Raw genomic sequence first — 18804 nt, 5'->3', positions numbered from 1 at the left:
AGGCCACATGAGTTCTTTCTGGGTGTGCTCTGGCTAAATGGGCTTTCTGGGCAGTTTGACAACTTCTGGGCTTCACCCCAACCCTTGACTTATAGTTTGAGCTTGCCAGTTTTTAGCCCTTTGTTCAGTGTGACTTAAATAAACCCAAATAACTTCAAGGAACTGAGGGTTTGTTTTGTGAGCTTTACTGGTACATGTTTAAGTAAGGTCACTGCTCCTGCACCGAGGAAAACTGTGGCATCCACACCTTGTTTTACCTGATACTCCCCACTCTTAGCATCACTATTACTGCACTGTTCTGCAGCTCCGGGTTCTCTGTAGTGTTCAGTGAGTGACTAATAGGACTTGATTAGCTGCCAAAAGGGAAGGGAGAACAACTAACTGGGGTTTAGCCTTCTCCACTCCATCTTGGAGTCAGCAGCCACTCTGTCCCAGAGTCAGCAGGGAATGGTTTAGTCAGCTGGTGCAGTCACAACCCTTATTCAGAGAGCTAAATTCACCCATCTTTCATCACAACACTTGTCTTTAAGCCATTAATTATGTATGAATGAAGGTGCCAAAAAGAGGAGGTAGAGGAAGTGGGAGGGGCAAGGTTTAAGGGATGTATGAAAAATTCCCTTTTCTCTACTTTCAGCTACATCATTTTTCACTCTTCCTTCTGCCAGGCACTAGAACAAGTCAACAAACAGTTCTAAGTACAAAGCAAAGAAGATTAAGATTTAGGTATCATTGGCACATAATTAAGAGAGTTCTTACCCTTCCTGGAAATGAATCATCTGTCTTTTCTTGTTAAAAACGTGAAGAGAAGACGCTGCAGGATCTTGAGCTCTTTGGGGAAAAGTCAGTACTTACCCACACAATCCACTGGGATCATCCTAAAAAGAAACAACCAGGCTAATCCTAAAGTGGCTTTTATGGATTCCCACAAAATTTTGAATGTCATTATCATCTCCTGTCTCAGAGCCAAAGTTGGGGGGAAGTTCAAGTTGTGTTAGCTGATTCCCATTCTGGGGAATGAATGGGGTTACACAGGAACGGTGTAACCACTTACCAGCAGAGCTGTGCTTCCACATCCTTGGAAGCCAACATGCTGTGATGTTAATGCCCAGAGGAGAAATAGTTGTAAATGACAAAATGATAATTAGAGAAACATAATTGTTTTGCTTTGTCATTGTTTCTTTTTGTTTGATTGGTTTGTGTGATTTTTTTTTGTTTGTTTAGTTAGGTGTTTTTTTGTTAAAATAATCTGTATCAGATGAGCTGGTCTGTAGATCAGATATCTGTATCCTTATATAGATATCTGAAGAATACCACAATTTTCTCTTTTAAAGAGAAGTCTTAAAGGTTGTTCTGTAGCTCACATTTACCTGTTTAAGTATCTTTTTTTTTTTCCTCTGGACTCACAGCTCTAGCCTGCTCCAGAAAAGTGAGAAATTATAGAACTTCCAACTGAGGATCTTGATGAAATGAAATGCAGGGCAGATGGCAAAGTGGTGACCTGTTTTGACAATTCTGCCTCTGCTCCAGGGACCTGGCAAGCGTGCCATGGCCAGCTGTGGACAGAAATGCTGCTGGGGGAGGCAGAGTGACAGCAGAGCAAGGCAGATGGCTTCCTGCTGGGATCTTCTCAATTCCTTAAACCCAGTCAGACCTCCTCACTGCCAGTTAGCTCTTCTCTGTAGAACTCCCCTCGTTTTTAAAGTCCCAGAGTCAGAAAGCTTTCAATGCCTGCCCCAGTCCCTCCCTGCAGCTGGCAGTTTGAGGGTGGCTGGTCTCTTCATAATCACCCAGGGACTTTTCTGTGGAAGGAGGACATGCCTTGGGACAGAAGCTATCCCAGTGCTCAGCACGTTATTGGGCTGGTTTATGAAGGTCACAATGAAGGTCTGCACCAGTAATTTTTTTTCAGTATGTAACTTCTGTTATTGACAAGTAAAAGCAAAGCACAAGTCTTATGATGGATGTTTAGTCTGCTGTGAGTAAAAGATGTGTGCAAAAGCTGTTTGAGTAGCATTGCATATACTTTCTTATCTCTCTTTTTGCCCCTTCCTCTCCTTTGCAGGTCTTTTGAAGAGCACAGAACACACCATTTCCTGAGAGCTGTGTTCACACAGAGAGCTAACATTTCTGGATGCAGAGAGACAAGAGAACTTTGTTTCCTTGGCAACTGGAGACACCAGAAAGTGTTTCCAGCATCGCCTACCTTTACACAGGCTCACTATCATTGTAGCCTTTGGTTAATCATGTAATAAAAACAAATATTAGCTGAAGAAGCATCTTGATAGTGTGCTCCACTTAACTCATGTGGTCTCTTCCCCAGCCTCTAGAATAGAAAGTGATCTCTGGAAATGATCCTGTTCCAAAGTGTCCAGTGTTACAGTTCATGGCTGAACATCAAGGTCTGTCTTATCCTGCACATTTGACTGAAACCCATAAATTGTCATGGTTTTCTAGAAAACAATGTCAGAAACTAAACAGCTTTCACTCAAAGCCTGAGTGTGCTGAGGTGATGGAGCTGGGTCTGTGCTGCAGCAGATGGTACCGTGCTGCAGACTCATGCCTGTGATTCAAAGTGGTTCATTCTTACCTCTGAGTCAGGGCTGAATTAATGTCCCACCACATCTTTAAGGTTTTAAACCCCTGTGCTGATAGGAGCACAGAAAGTCTTTAGCTTTTGATAAGAAAAAAGACAGTGCTGAAGCCCTTCCTACCTGCTATTGTTAAATATCACATATTTCCCCCCTCCCAGGTTTCTTATTCATTCAAAGAATTTCACTAGGATTGTAAAAGAAAATACTTCACAGATACAAAATTCCCAGTTTATGTTTGCCCTTCCACTTATATTTAGCAATATTGTATAGTTGACTTTTAATTGAGGAAGAGAGCCTGGAGAAAGTAAAAATTTGTGTAAAAGCACATGTTGTAGTTCCTAGGTTTCAGACAGCTGAATGAAAAAATGATATTTATTTCAGTTTTGAGAGCTGGAATTTATAACTTAAACAATTTTCTACAATTATGAAATTTGATATATAGCTTTATATATAATTATAATTATATATAAATTATAATTATAATAATTATATATATAGCTTTATATATCATTATATTTTTAATTTAAAAAGTCCAAGTTGTTTCTGTTGTGTTTCCCAAAGTCCAGTGAGGTGAACACTATTGGGTCTAAAGTATTACAGCAAAAACCCGGGGGGCATGCAAGCCACGTGTTTGTAAGAACATTACTGGAGGAAAATGGCAGCTGAGAGGTGAGACAATGGTTTTTTTGGGCTGTCTTTCTTCTCTAAATATTTCCTTACTTTCCTCTGAAAGCAGGGCCTTCTGTCTGATGTAAGCCCTTAGAGGGAAGAGGGGTTTCCAGCACTGGTGTGCAGGCAGTCTGGGTTAGGTCACCCTGCCTTTCTCTGCCCTGTGGCTCCAGGAGACTCTGCCCTTTTCCACAGGACTGTTGGCAAGGGCACAGAGACGCTGCTTCTCCCTCTGCCTTTGGTTTTCCTTTCGATATCGTGGCAGTTGTTCCCGGTACTTGCAGCGAGACCAGTTGCTGCTGATAATCCTGAAATTCAGGTTTTCATTTGCAAAGCCAACACAAGAAAAGAAAAGATTATTTTTTAACAGTGCATATGATTTTGATTTGACTTTCAGGAGACAAACCATTTCCCTTAGCCAAGTACTTTCTTTCTACTGTATCATAAGGTCCTACAGCAACCAAGAGCCAAACATTGAACACACATAAGCAAAAAGCATCTCACAACTTAAACATCGCCTCTGGCTCAGCCTGTGATTTGCAGAGTAGTGGTCAAACTCCACCTCATTCCTGTCCCATATAGTTACATTGCAAACTCCATGAAGGGCCAGTGACTACAACTGTGAGCACATATTTTTTGTGCTAATTCTAAGATCTGTGGAGAGTTTCAGCATGGAATTTAGCTAGAGAATGAGCAGCTTACTGTCCAACCATTGAACATTCAAAAAGCTGTGAGTCTGCTATTTATCTTACTTTTTTGTATCATCTGTGCTGTAGATTTACTCAGAGCAATAATAAGTTTCCTTCCCCATATAGAAGTTTTGGACCCACCTGTAGCAATTTCAGAGGGACAAAATGATTGCTCATAAGTGCTAAATTATCAATGAGTGCTAAAACACTCATTGATCTTAAATCTGTCCTGTATATTTTAGTTGCAGAATGTAGAAAATTCTGGGGAAGATGCTAATAAGAAGTTGAAAATCGCCAGTATAATTATTTATAAGATACAGCAACAGTAGTTCCCTTCAATACATGGGCAGGAGACCGCAGATTGCAGAGGATAAAACCAGAATTAGAGTACAATTTGTGTTAGGATCTACTTCATCTTCAAAAAAATGACTTCTTCTTAGGTTTGTGTCCCTGTCTCAGGGATATTTCTGTCACACATTTGTTATTTTGGATTTTTATCCATCGTCATTAAAAGTATAACTTTAAACAGCTCTATACACAGGATCATGAGCAGTTACTGAAGTTATGGAGAAAACAGTGACCACAGTAAAAACCATTATCACATTGGAACAAGCCTTTTCTTCTAAGAGAGGGGATTCTGTACCTTTTAAGCCTCCTACATGATTTCTCACTCAGCTGACATAATTTAGTCTCTTGATTATAGGTTTAGAAAAAAAAATTGGTTTAGAATAGAAAACTCAGTCATATCACAGACATTCAACAAGAGGAGCATGAAGTAAAGTTTCAAGATTGGAAAAGCTTGAAGGAAACCCAGAGCCTCTCTCTTTCTCCAGAGTCTGGTTTTCCTGCTGCACACTTTGAGATGCAGCCAGTCTGGCTGTTTCCAGCCTCTTCCAAAGGAGTAGGAATAACTCAGGCTCTGCCTCTTCTCTTCCAATTTGCCATTTAGAGAGAGTTCTGGTGGGGATTTCAAGGTCTGTATGCAAGTTAAAAGATACTTGGACACATATATTGGTGCCTTGCCAACTCCTGCTTGAGGGAGTATAATAGGGATAAGCTCTGAGGGATGTGATTTCTGTGCACACCACCTCCCTGTTTCTGGCTGCAGCTGGGAGAAGAAAGTGCTACAGGGAATTCTGGGCTTCTCACATGGTGTGGGACAGCTTGAAAAAATCTGTACAGTAATTAGGGTGCCCCTCTTTTCTATGGTAGCCAGCTTCTGACTTAAGGAGTTGCAGGTGCAAAGGGTCAGGGGCACAGTTAACCAGTGAGAAATGTTTTGGACACACAGTTGTGAAGTCAAGGCATGAAAGAGCTGATGGACCAGGCAAGGCATCTAAACTTAAAATTCCCCTTTTATTCAGTGTCTACTAGTCTGAAATCCTGTGGGATTCAATAAGGCAAAGAGGATTATTTCTTGAGGCCTGGGAGTGCAAGGGAATTGAGGAAAGAAAACTTGGAAAAGTGTATTAAAATAAGCATTCAATCACAACAGAACTTATTTCTTGCTTTTCTTTTAATTTATCTGCATCTCAGTGTTTAGAAAGAAGTCATGTGAGCTTGTGAGCTGCGGGGACAGAGGCAGTGGAGAACGTGTGCATCAGTGCAGAGTGCTGCTGGAGCCCTGGCAGAGCGAGAGGGAGGCAGAGGGAGCCTGAGAGAGAAAAGGCGAAGTGGTGGGAGCTGGAACAGCAGCATCTGCTGCTGCTGCACGCTGCAGCTCATGCCTGGGAGCCGGCTCTGCTGCCAGCACGCCTCTCTGAGGGCGCAGGTGCCTCACATCCAAAAGTCCTAGGTGGTCAGTGGCACTTCCAGGAGCCAAGCAAGGCGGCTTTATTCTTTTCTTTTCCTGCCAAGAGCGCCTGTGTGAGGACTCCGCTTCTTTTCCTGGACTGAAAGGTATTCGTTGTCATTAATGTGGCTTTTCTATGAAAGCAGGTATGGGATCAGGAAAAAATAACTCAGGGCAGGGTGTTAAAGCAGATGTGCAGAGAAGTGGTGGGTTTCTCTGTCTTCTTCCCCTTTATAGCAGAGCTTAGGCAATGAGGAGCCCTTGTTAGGACAGAGTTTGACTTAAAATATGAAAGATGGGAAAGACAGGGTTAAAGTGTGGGGGTGGATCTGAGCTGTTCCCATCTGGCTTGCTTCACTATGCAACCTTTGAAAGTGGAGGAAAACTTTCCTTGTGCACTTGGAGAAGCAGCATTACATAGCAAGATGTAAAACTTGAAATAATTTAATATGGATGTGATTTGCTTAAATCTCTGCTTGGCAAATTACAGTTCCCATCACAGCGGAGCTCCCCTTAACACATACAAGTTTCAGAGGTCTTAATGTTCTGTGGCTGTAAAAATACTTCTCTTTCTTTCTCTCTCTTCCCTCTTTCCAGCACACTTGCCTCCTGTTGTGTGCACTCCTCGTGCTCTCGGACTGTGCCCCTATGGATGCCCCCATACAGATTTTCCGTGAGGAGCCAGACTCCACCTGCTCCCCAGGGCCCTGCCGGCCCCGCAGCACCAGCAGCAGCTGGCTCCCGGGCTGGGCAGACTATGACACCAATGCCACTGGGGGCTTTGGGGACGGCCAGCACAACCACACCAGCATCTCCCCCGCCATTCCCATCATCATCACTGCTGTCTACTCGGTGGTCTTCGTTGTGGGCTTGGTGGGAAACTCCCTGGTCATGTTTGTCATCATAAGGTAAGAGGTTTTGGGTACCGGTTGGAAGAGGCGCAAAAGACCGTCCCTAAGTTTGGCAGGGTGGGGGAGAGGGTGGATTGTGGAAGCCCTACAGTGAGGAACTGGAAAAAAAGCAACTGAAATGACCCAAAACTTGTCAGTCACAGTGGTTTGCCTGCACTTGTGTGTTAGAGAGAGAAAGGACGAGCTGGTTAAATGTGATAAGTCCTGCAGCCTGAGGGAAAGCGCTTTGTGCCTGGAGCTGTGTTCATTGGCTGCCCTCTAGGGATGAGATGCTGCTGGCATCCGAGGGAAAAAAGCTCGAGTGAAAGAAGGAAACTTGTACAAGGCAGCTTTTATTTCCACTGTTAGGAGACCCTGAAGGACAGCTTATGTGTCCAGTCATGTGGACAATGATCCATCATTGCCTTGGCACTTAATGTCTTCCTTAACAAGGAGGGAAAGCCAGGAAATTATAAAAGATAAGCTTAATGTAAAGCAAGGGATGTTTTTTCTCTGTTTAGCAGTGTTTAACTCCAGTTGTTGGTGTTGAATTGAAGAAAGTAGAGAAAGTGCTGAAATACCTTTTCCATTGTTTTCCAGGACAGAGGAGAAAGCTCTGTGTCTGTGTTAGTGAAGGTTTCAAACTAAACCATTTGGTGAAATGCACTGATATTTATGCTTGCACTTACACTTGTATATTGGTGAATATTTTAGTTTGCACTGGGCTTCCTCTCTCTTTTTGTCATTGTCATTTGCAATCTGTAGGCATGCTTGGACAGTGCTGTTTAGCAGGGTGATAATGAGCAGTACAGGGCACTGAAATCATGCAACTTCTTGGACTCTTTCTCCACAGCCTGTTTGAATTCTGATAAAGTTTCTAGGAAAAAATAATCCCAGAACTGTGGAGTAGCCATTGCTCCAATGAAATCAGCTTATACATGGAAAAAAAAAATGGAGGTATTGGAAGGGATTCTCTTTTGTAAGGGTCAAGCAATTGCAGAATGATGAAGTAACTGTCAGACTTGATACAAGGGGAAATGATGAGAACCACTGAAGTTATTGATAAAGTACTTCAAAAGATGAGTTATAATCAGGTGCATACTCTTGAATAATGAAAGTAAAATTCCATTTACTAGTCAGTGCAATGAAAAGAGTTGCCTGTGGTCAGTTTAGAAAAAGTGGTTGGCTCCAGTTTTGTGATGTTGTGATTTTTATACCCCTGTATGCCCTTTTGACCTTCATTCAGAGTAGAGATTTAATTTATTTTTGTATTTCTTCTTCAAGAAAAGAGACTTCATACTTGACAGTCACACAGCTGCAAAGGCAGAGATTTTCTAAGCCACCAGTCAGTAACAAAGACAGCTGATTAATTGGCCTGGGCACTGGAAATATCCCAAACTTAGCCCTAGCATGTATGGATTACCCTGGTGCACATATACTTGCTTTTTTCTCTCCTTCTGCTACCCTCCTAAGACTATTTTTGTAGGACTCTAGATAGCTATTGCTCACTTTAATTCTAGTTCCTACATTAACCTTTCCTTGAATTTTCTCTTGGCCCATCTCTCAATTATGAGGTAAAAAAATAAAGAAATTTGACATAAAATAAAATAATGAAGTAATAAACAAATAAACAAATATCTGGGTTGGTTTTTTTGGGGGGGGGATGTTGTTTTTTTTTCTTTGTTAGATTTCTCTCCTAGGTTTTCTGTGTGGCAAATGCTTTAAAGAATCATTAGCTGAAGTGCAGGCAAATACAAGCCAGCAGTTTTGAATTTTCTTATGGTCTTGAAATATTTCAAACATTTGTGCAAGAGGTTTATTTTCTTCATTTTTGTCCAAACCTCCCATGTCCCTCCATTTTTTCCTCACATATACTCTCTGCATGAGTATATGTGAAGTATCTCAGGATGGATTTTAATGACCCATGAACAATGTACCCTGCAGTGATGTCCTTTTGTGAGGAAAGACAAGGTCTGTGGGAAGTTTGGGAAATAAGATGGTAAAGGAGAGGCAGATTCTGTCCCCCAGCCATCCCACAATAGCCCCCCTCGAGCTGCCACAAATCTAAAGTGGGATGGGGATACACTGAGGCTCTTTTTTGCCTTCCAGCTGAGTACAGGCTTTGTCTGAGGCCCTTTGCTGCTGTTTCTCAACTCTGAATTCCAGATCTGCTCTTCTCCTAACCCCCTCTAGACAGGCAGGCAAGGCAGGCACGACTCCTCTCCCTTTGCTCATTTAAATGTCTAACATTGTTAGAATAGTTCAGTTGGAGTTATTATAATAATCATCTAGCCCAACTGCCTGACACTCCAGGCCTGACACTGGGTCACTTTTTGGGTGACAAACAAAAAAAGTTCCTCCCTCTGTTCTGAGATTTTCAGTCAAAGTGTTGAAGTGTCAATGCTGTGGTAGATTCAGGAGACTCCAGAATCTTGAGATGCCTCAGAAACAGGCTCAAATTCAGCCACAGCCTGTGGTATAGGCAGGCCTTGGGCAATTCCTTGCTTTAATACCACTACAGGAGTGGTTTTGCTATTCCTGCATAAGGGCTGCTAAAGAAGCTCATGGACACCAGTGAGTCAGCATCTCAGCAGCTTGTGCATGGAGTGCTGGGTGAATGAAATCTCTTACAGGTCTGGTGGAGTGTTTTTCTGCTGAGAGGGAAAACTCAGAGTTTCCTCAGAGGAAAAATAACAGGAGAATGCCACTTCAGTCACATGTGCAAACTCCTGACAGAAAAGTAGGTGAGTTTGATACAGCTCCTGTGAGAAGACATTTGTGCTGAAGTCTGACTGAGAATGGTCCTTTAGTACAGTCTCAACACCATGGCCTCTTAAAGCATTTCTCAGGAGACCTGGATTCTTCTCTTGGTTTTACTATCAAGTTTCAACACTTTTTCCTGTCATGATGAGTTCACTTCATGGTTTCCTCACATGTAAAATGGAAATGCTGACATTCACTGTCTTTAAACACACAGCAAAAGCCAAAGTCTAATCACTAAAGCTTATAACAGGGCAAGACCAGGTCTATTGTAAACACCCTGGGCTCCTCAGACACACAAAGAGCGATCATTTTTGATGTGCAGAAAAAGCTCTGTGCTGAGCAGACAGGGGACTGGCACTCTGTTCCTGCCCATGGCACTTGGCTCTCCCAGTGTGGGTGGTTTGCAGGATCTCTCCCCATGTCTGGATCAGCTGTGCACTGTCCCAGGGGGCTCTGCTCTCAGCTGGGTGGATGGACACTCCGTGCAAGCCACGGCATGTGGGGTGTAATGCTCTCCTGGGGCTGCCGCCTGTCCTGGGGAGAGAGTAAGAGAGAAAGAAGGCATCACATTGCCTCTTGTATTGGTGGGAAACATAAGCACTGTGTGGGAAGCACAGTCCTCCCCTATGGAGGAGGAGGAGAAGCATGAAATGGGTTTGCAGATACCTGGTAAAGTTGTCTGACCTCACCTGAGGAAAGTCCTACAGCTGTGTGGTTCTTGGCATTAGCAGAACCTACCTATACCCCAAACCTTTTCTTTTGAGATTAGCTTTTCCTCTGAGGTCTCAGATGATATTTTTGGAAGCAAGTTGGCTGAAGGGGATAAAAAAACCTATTTGTGTTTGGAAGCAAAAAGGCTTTTTTCTCCATTCTTCTTACCTCGTGACTTTTTTTCTTTAAAATTTAGGGCTGGCTGTAAGCAAAATCGTAGTTTATTGTGACAGCTGCAGGGAAGAAAATCTCCTGACTAAAGTTACAGCTTTAACTAGGATTTGCACTTATCAAAACCATAAACATACTCTGAAAAAACTCTGGGAGATGCTCTCTCTTACCCTCTCCAGATGCACCTTTTCTATGTATTTATCTTACCCTCATTGTTCCTGAAGTAATTTACTGAGACCAGCTGATATCAACAGAATCCCAAAGAGCCAATCCTGTATTCTTTTAAAATTATCTTTCGAGCTTCCAGTGAACTGAATAATTTTCTACATTCAAGAATTTTTAAGAAGAGGCTGTGTTACAGATATGTAGGTTGATTCCTAAGGGAAAAGAGAAACCTTATCATTCTCTGCTTAGTCTAATGTTGAAGAAAATGTTTTACCACTGATACATTTTTGTTCTTATATTCATTGAACTGAACAGTATTTTACATAACGGGAAGAGTGTATTAAGAAATGTCATATAAAATTGACTCCTTTCCAGATTGTTTTTAAAATTTCTTCATCATTCATTCCAAACAAGAATGAAAATATTTTTTTTAAAAGTACACAACAATGAAATGGATTCAATACATTGGTTTAAATTAATAATAGATTTTGATACCATCAAAAGATCATTTGTTAAATTGCTTTAAATTATTGTCCTAATTTTATTAAATTATGTTTGGAAAGAATATTGTTCTGAAATGAAAATTTAAGCTCCAGAAGAGTTAACATAAGTGAATTAGCTGTTCCCTATTGCTGGCAGCTTGCATGATTTCGTTCTTTTATGAAATCAAGACTTTGGCTGCTAAAGGCAGAGGGTGAACTGTACTATGTGAAGTTTAGGATTTTTAACCTTTCCTTTGCTAATCAAAAATCTGACAGCTTACTACTACCAGCAGAGAGGCATCAAATGGATTGATAGCAATTCATCACGGATTTCAAAGAGCATCTAGCCGTCCCTCACTGAATGGAGGTAATTTTGATCAGTTCTGCAGCGTTAGTTCAAACGTGACATAATTTCCATCACAACTTTGAAGAGTGATCATTACCAAAAGCTTTTACAGATGGCACAAAGAACAAGGCAACAGGAAACATGAAAGAGGACAGGCTTATAGAAGAGTATCGATAGTTTGAAAACACAGACCATTTAAACAAAATGTTACTATTTCTAATACTTTTAAAACCCAGCTAGACAGTGACCAAGTGAGACCTGGGATTTATAAGCTGACAACTTATAAGTCCAACTCATGGTCATGCTGTGATAACAAGAGCTGATACTGAAAATCTGCAGGGAGAGAGGAAAGCTTGAAAGGAATATTTACCACAGACAGTATTAAAGAGAGGCTATAGCTTATAGTGAATAATGTGTTTGGCTTCTGAAAAGTAATTTGGTATCTATCCAGACATTTCCGCTGGGCTAACAGCCAGGTAATCATTTAGTTCAGCGAAAGGCATAACTGGAATCAGTGTCTGGTAGCAAGATGAATTACAGAGAACCTTTTTCAACTGGAAGAAAGTGAAAACTTAGAAGAACTTTCCAGTTTGGCTGCTGGCAAGGCAGAAACCTTGAGATGACTTTCCTCTTGTCAGAGGGGAGAGCAGTGGGTAGGTAACTCATGATCCTGGAGGAAGCACGGGGAGGGTGCACAGTGATGAGATGGTGTTGTGGGGCACAGACTGGCTTAGCCCTTCTGGTGAAATGGAAGAAGTGAGGGAAGAATGGGGACATTTCAGTTAGTTTTTTTTCTGAGAAAGGATTTTGAATTTGTTGTAAAAGGAAATTCTTAACTGGTTGATTTGGATTCCTGGGACACATTAAGGAGAAGGGAAGATAATCCTCCTGCCTTGCCTACTCTCACTGTCTAAACTGTGATTACTTTGTCCCTTTAAGTTAAATTCTCTGGAACAGATGGGTTCCCAAGAAGAGTTTTGATTCCAGTTATGTATTTCTTTCTGAAGAAAAAGCATCCAGCTATACTTAACTTCCAGGAAGTATACTTCAGGTCTCCATTTTGGTCCCCTCATCTCTAAATATCTGATAATTCTCTCAAAGGGAGGAATCTGTGCTCTTCTCCTTAAGGAAGACTTTGTGCTTTGCTTATTGCTATCTTCTTTTGTGAATTTAGAGAGATATGAGGAAAAGGCATTAGGAATATAATTTTGTCTACAGACAGGCATGAGTGCACAAACTGGATTAGTTGAGGGGAAAGGGTGTATGCAGATGCAACAAGGATAATGGAAGAGGGATGTCTGACCATGCTGGCATTCCACAAAATGTTAAAATGATATAAATAAAGAATATGTAAAGGTGCACAGCACTTAAAACAAAAAGTACACGAAAATTAAATTGATTTAACATATTGGTTGAAATTAATACTAGATTTTGATAACACCATAATATTACTTTTTTATTTGCTTTAAATTAGCATGGTTCTATTAGGAAGTTGTCATGCCAGGCTGTGAATTACCGTTGAAATATTTATTTCTCCCAAAGCCAGAGGGTTCAGCTCTCATTAAATTCACCTTCTAATTTCATGAAAGTTAAAATTAGTTTTAGGCAGTTTCCTGTTTTCAGTTTTGAGACATTATTTTTTGTGAAATCTCTGTGTTCTTTTCATGAGTATGATTATGAGAAGACAGTTTTCTTCAGTGTATGAATTTCTGCAAATTCATGGTAAGACAGTGAGCCTTTGGGTCTTCTCTATTTCTTATACCAATCCACCTTGGTAACATGCAGCTGCTCATCTCTGCACCAGAAGTCAGCAATGCATTAAGAGTGAATGTCTAGAGTTTCCAAATTTAGCTGTGCTGCATGTGAAGCCAAGAGGATTTTGCATTTCCTAAATGTATTGTTGGTAGTCCAGCCACTGTGGCTACTGTTGGGCAAAAGCCTCCTTGAGTAGTGACAGATGAGAAACTGCATGGTAGGATTAGTTCAGAAAATCTAGTCAATGCTTATTTAGTGTTCACACTCAGAAAAGTTTTGTTTTACCATGCTGCTGGATGATGGACTGCATCAGGACTTGCTGTTAGACTCACCTTTCAGAATGGCTGGTTTGTCAAAGTGGGCAGGAGAAGAATATTTTCACCATGGAAGCTATAAGCTCTGCTCTTCTGTTTACTGTAACTTAAAGTTTTCTGCATTTCACTTGAATCATCTCCTTCAGGAATGTGTGTGTTCAGCTGGTCTATGCTGTGGGATTCCCTGAGGCAGGTGAGGAAAACAGATACATGGGAGGAGTCCAGAGAAAGCCTCCCAGATGCCTCCTAAGAGGGACTGATGACCTCTCCCTGAGCTGGCTCATTACTGATATGTGCATTTGCTGTCTTACCACACAATCCTGTACTTGTTACAGAGCAAAGTCCCTTGTCTCCCATTAAACCTTATTATGGCAGTGTTGACCAGAGATTTGGGTCTCCACACCTCGGAGTGTGTAGTTGTCCTATAAAACACTCCCAGCTGTGTCAGTTGTTATTCATCCCTGTGGGAAAATGGAAACCAGGTGCATTGCTTTGGGAAGAAGAGAGATACCCATACCCCAAGACCCCTGAGTAAGTGGTTTCTGAGCTCTTTCCTTTTTTTCTGTCCTGCAGAAACATCTAGTAGAAGTAAACATTCAACAAACTGTTGTCTGCTTCCAACAAGGAAAGAAAGACCCTGAGAAAGAAATCTTTTCCTGGGGCTATTATCCCTGTGTCCTTGAGCAATTAGATTTGTTCTCCTTGCCAGGCAATCTCTGTCCTACTCAATTCCATTTCCCATAAAATCATGGGAAGCACTTTGCTAAAGGAGTTCAAGCCCTTTATTAAAAAAAAATAAATTCTTCCAAGAAAAAAGAATAACAGGAAAGGTGGATGTTACCAGATACAGAGATCCAATGTTCACTAGAGCAATGTATTTGTGACAAGTAAAAAGAATTAGAATGGTCTGTGTAACACCCTGGGAACTCCCCATGGCAGGACTGGTCACTGGGAAACATCTGCAGCAGCATGAAGTTTTTCAAGAGATAGAATCAGTTGCCTTACATGGTCAGTATTCACCTCTACTTACCAATAGAGAGCAAAAAAATATGTTACATAGTCTAAGCTAATTGTCCAGGCTCTTTCATAATGTTATTAGACATAATGGTTTTAGATAAAGTACCAATTTAGTGAAATTCTGCATTCTCACTGATTCATTTTGAGCTGCAGTGATTCACAGCACCTTGACCTCTGACCTCTCCTATCAAAGTCATGGAAGCAGAAATTTCACAGTATTTTTTTCTACCATTTTACAGTTTCTTGCAAAAGAGGCTTTTGAGCTCACATAAAAATATTAAAAGCCTTTATCATAGAAGGAAAAAGATGAGTTCATTTTTGTTAAGTAGTGTGAATTTTCTTCCACATTGACCACTATATACATGGACTTGAACTAATTCAGAGCCTGGTTCTTTAGCTCAGGAAGAAAACCTTCCACATCCAATCTAAATCCACAAGATTAAATCTTGTTCAGGCTCTGTTTAGGGCTAGTGCAGGAAAGAAATGGTAGTGGAAAATTGTAAGCATTTTAACTATACCCTTTATCATTCACATAGATTATGCTGTCTGGGGGAAGAATAAAAGACAAATTTATGTTTTTCTTTTTTGAGCTGCTTTAAAATTGGTATCTTTAGATGTTTATTAGTAAAGAGAATTCCACTTTATGGTGTAATTTTGTAGACAACAATTTTATGTCCTAAAAGATTTGATTAAGACAGGCAACCATTAAATATGTGCAGTAACAAGGTTTTCCTTTATTTAAAGTGTCATCTGAGATCCTCTACTGCTAAAATGTGGCAAATTAAAATATGTTAATGTCATATAACCCAATACAAACATGACAACTACAGCATGTTAATTTTTATATTCTTTAAATGACCTTAGCCTTCATTTCATATTGGCATAAGATTTTATATTGGATTATGAATATCCAAGAGAGAGCTGAGCCATCCTTATGACATGGTATGGGTTTGGAATAGATCCTCCTGGATTGTTTTCTGGTTTTTTCTTCCTGTTCTGATGCAGTATTATACTGACTATACTCAGAATATAGCCTTGAGATTTAGAGCTTTCCTGACTAAGCTTTTCAGCTGCTTGCTCTCCATATACTTCATTCAGAGGAACCTAGTGGAACAGAGCCTGCATCCTGCTGATAGGTGTTTTTGCAATTTGCTTTAGATGTTCTTTAGCTTTAATTTTCATTCTCTTACCCAGGTATCTGTGAAAAACCAGTGTTTGTTATTCCTTATTATTTTATGCTTTTGTACTTTCCCTCTGCAACTGAAGAAGTATATTTGTAGTATATTTGTTGTAGGATATTTGCTAGTTTTGCTCCCTTCCCCATCCCTCATTTCACACTGCAGGGAACATTTCATTACTTCATCCTATTACAGTTACATGAAAAAAGTTTGACCAGAGCCTCTTTCTCACCTTTTATCAGCTTTTCTAATGTTATAGTGTGCTTTAGAATCACAATCCTCTCCTCTCTTTGAGATAATAACTTTAAGGGGCACTACTAGCAGATTATTTTCTGAAAGCACACCAGATCCTTAGTAGCATGTTTCCCTCTTCTGTTAGCACAATTTCATTGATAGCGTAGGCTGAAGGTGTGATTTCTTCTTATTTATTGTCTTAAAAGCTTGTCTTAAAAGCATGTTCTATTCCAGAGGGAAAAGAACAGTAATGATGAGTTGACTGAGAAACACAGGGAAAATTTCTAGGGGTCAGTCTATATTCAGTCTCAAAGAACTTTCTGGTTTTGGAAAGTGAATAATGCCTAATAGCTTTGAGAATTTTACTTTTGATATGTAAGTAGACATAATTTAGACATTTGCTCCTTAAAAATTTCATCACATACCCATAAAAAAAAAGCATCCATATGAAGGTGTTGTGTTTCATTTTGACTGTTTTTCTGCTGTTTGATATATCTTCTAGTTTTAAGTTTACAGAGGCTTGAGGCCTGCTTATAGCTTTACAAGCAGTCTTGAGATCCACCAGCTTAAGTGATCTGAGTTTTTATCTGCTGCTTGATATTAGATTCTAGCACCTGGTTTAAAAGAGGGACTTTCCACTCCTATGTAGTATTAGAAATGTTGCCATTCTCTTAAGAAGTCCTTGTATATAACAAACCATTTTTTAGACATGGGATTTCCCATGAGCAGTTTATACAGCCATGGTTTATAAATATTGTAATTGTCTTTGAAACTTGTACCTCAGACACGAAGAAAATGCCATAAATTGCTACTGAGGCACTTATGCTGTAATTATGTTCAGATTTACCCTATCTGTCCTGCTAAACTAACTAAAGCAGATAGAAATATTTTTGCTTAAATGAATTTAGATATTTGATCAAGAATTTTAATTCTGCAAAGGAAGACAAGATTCCCTTACACAATCACTTACACATTGTTTTGACCTTGTTCAACTGAGTGGAGAGTATGGTGAGATTACTCCAGACCACAAAATATTATTTCCTTCTAAGTTTTGGTGCAATAGAATGAGTTGCAGGAAAGCAGGCAAATCCCTTATCTTATGAACTTTATCAGGGTCTGCTCGAAAGGGTCTGACAGCAACAGCAGTCACTCTGTTACCTAATCTGGACATTTGATTAAACCTGCAAGCACATATCTTCAGAGGCATGTAGGCATTTAATAATTTTCAGGTGTTTAATTAAAAACATTTTAATTTTGGATGATTGAGGAGTTTGGAGGATTGAGTCCAGATTCTCAAAGGCATTTCTGAATTTTCTAAGCTTCTAAATGAATGTATGACTTTATCTATAGTGCCTAATAACTTTAAAGGCCAATACCACATATACACAGGCCAATGTTTCCAGGCAAAAGTAATCAAGCTCTTTACTAGCCCAGTTTTACAGCACTTGTTTGCTATTTTTCCACTTAGTCTATGGAGGAGAAAAAGGGTAAAGGGTACTGGGAAAATATGGCATATAGAGTTGTAACGACACACACATAAAATAATTAAATTAAGGTTGCAAGGAACGGGAAATATGAGATATAAAGACTTTGAGATATTTGCTTTTCCAAGGCTAATAAAATCTTAGATATTTTCCCCCAGTTTTCTGATTTTCTTAAAGAAAAGAAAGGTCAAGCTAATTCCTCTATACTTTTTGAATGCAAACTTTCCCTATCCAAACCCTTGGCGAAGTTTTTAAAGATCTACAGATATAATGATTCAGGAGAATGATTACTTGTGTCACCTCTGCTTATCAAAGGTCATTGCATTTCTTATGAATGTTCCTGTGTTAAGTATAGTAACTTATATTTGACTGAAGCAAACTCTGTGTAAACTCAGCAGACCTTGATTTGCAGGCATCAGTGGATGGAAAAATTACTCCTTTCTTTTTCCCCATAATAATCACCTTAGCTGTTAAGAAACAGCTGTCATTGTTTCTAAGCTGAATTTGTCTCTCTTAAGAGTTTTATGTATTTTTTCTTGTTATGCTTTTCTGTGTAGTCTGAAAAAACTCTTCAGTACCTGCTATTTTCTCCCTGTGAAGTTCTTCAGACACTGTAATCAAGTCACCTCTTGGTGTTCTTTTTGATAAACTAAATGTGCTCAGATTTTAAGTCAGTCAAAGAATTTTCTCCAGTCCCTCCAGTCCCATTATGCAACCATTCCAGCTTTCCACAGTCTCTTTATTGCAATATGAACAAGACAGCAATTCCAAATATCATTAGGGATGTCCGTAGAAGTAAAATTGTCCTTCTACTATTCTATTTAATTTAATGGAAATTAGTCCATTTAAGCAGAGAGTTTTGAGTGTTTAGTGAACTTTTTTTTGGTCTTTCAGCTGAGATACACTTGAAGATAGTATTTTTCTTTTCTTCTTTTTTTTTTTTTAACCAGGAGGGAAGTTATTTGTCTGATAATATGTCCTGTATTTGCTTTTCTCTAGTTGTAAGGACTCATATTTTTGTTTGAACAGTGCCTTAAGTGCTATAATGTGACCTACAGGACAAAATTCCTCCTCTCCTGGAGGGTCTGTTGAGGAGATTGATCTAGTGGGAGAAGCCCATCTCTGACTGATGGTTCAGTGTGTGGGTGAGAAGGATGTATTCTCTCTTCCCTTGCAGATTTTTTCCCCTTTGTTTCAAACCACCATTTGTTTTTATTTCCTCAATAAGTCTTGATTAGAATGTTTTAGAAAAACCAATGCTATTTCTAACATTTCATATTGGTCCTAAAATGAAATTCCTGCCCATATTTTTTGGACAGCTAATTTACATACTGGGCACAATTTGACAGCACTGCCTAATTTCTTTTTAAAATAGTTTTTTATTTGACACATCAAAGTTTTGAAGGCAAATAGACACATTGTGCTATGCGTTTGTTGACTAAAGTGGTTAAATCTTATATTTCCACTGTAAATTATTTGTGACATATAGCAAAATGTGGCTATGTGTGTTTCTATGTGTGTTACGTGTGCACTTCTAGTTTGGACACACACCC

The 18804-nt window shown here is 39.8% G+C and overlaps 1 protein-coding gene across 2 annotated transcripts in view; it reads left to right on the top strand.

Annotated features, from left to right (window-relative positions):
- The first annotated feature begins 5549 nt into the window (after window positions 1-5549).
- OPRK1 (opioid receptor kappa 1) overlaps window positions 5550-18804 on the top strand; it is a 31862-nt gene continuing 18607 nt past the window's right edge. Inside the window, exons 1-2 of one of the 2 annotated variants that reach the window (XM_077185574.1) lie at window positions 5550-5848; window positions 6339-6649. In XM_077185574.1, coding sequence (XP_077041689.1) covers window positions 6390-6649 — 260 coding nt within the window. In that variant the 5' untranslated portion in view covers window positions 5550-5848; window positions 6339-6389. The remainder of the gene's footprint in view (window positions 5849-6338; window positions 6650-18804) is intronic. The other variant, XM_054634749.2, reaches the window with a different exon arrangement.

Source organism: Agelaius phoeniceus, chromosome 1 (genome assembly GCF_051311805.1).
Source record: "Agelaius phoeniceus isolate bAgePho1 chromosome 1, bAgePho1.hap1, whole genome shotgun sequence".
NCBI classification, from domain to species: Eukaryota; Metazoa; Chordata; class Aves; order Passeriformes; family Icteridae; genus Agelaius; species Agelaius phoeniceus.
Note: the sequence above shows the minus strand (reverse complement) of the source record. Positions and strands in the feature narration are given on the sequence as shown.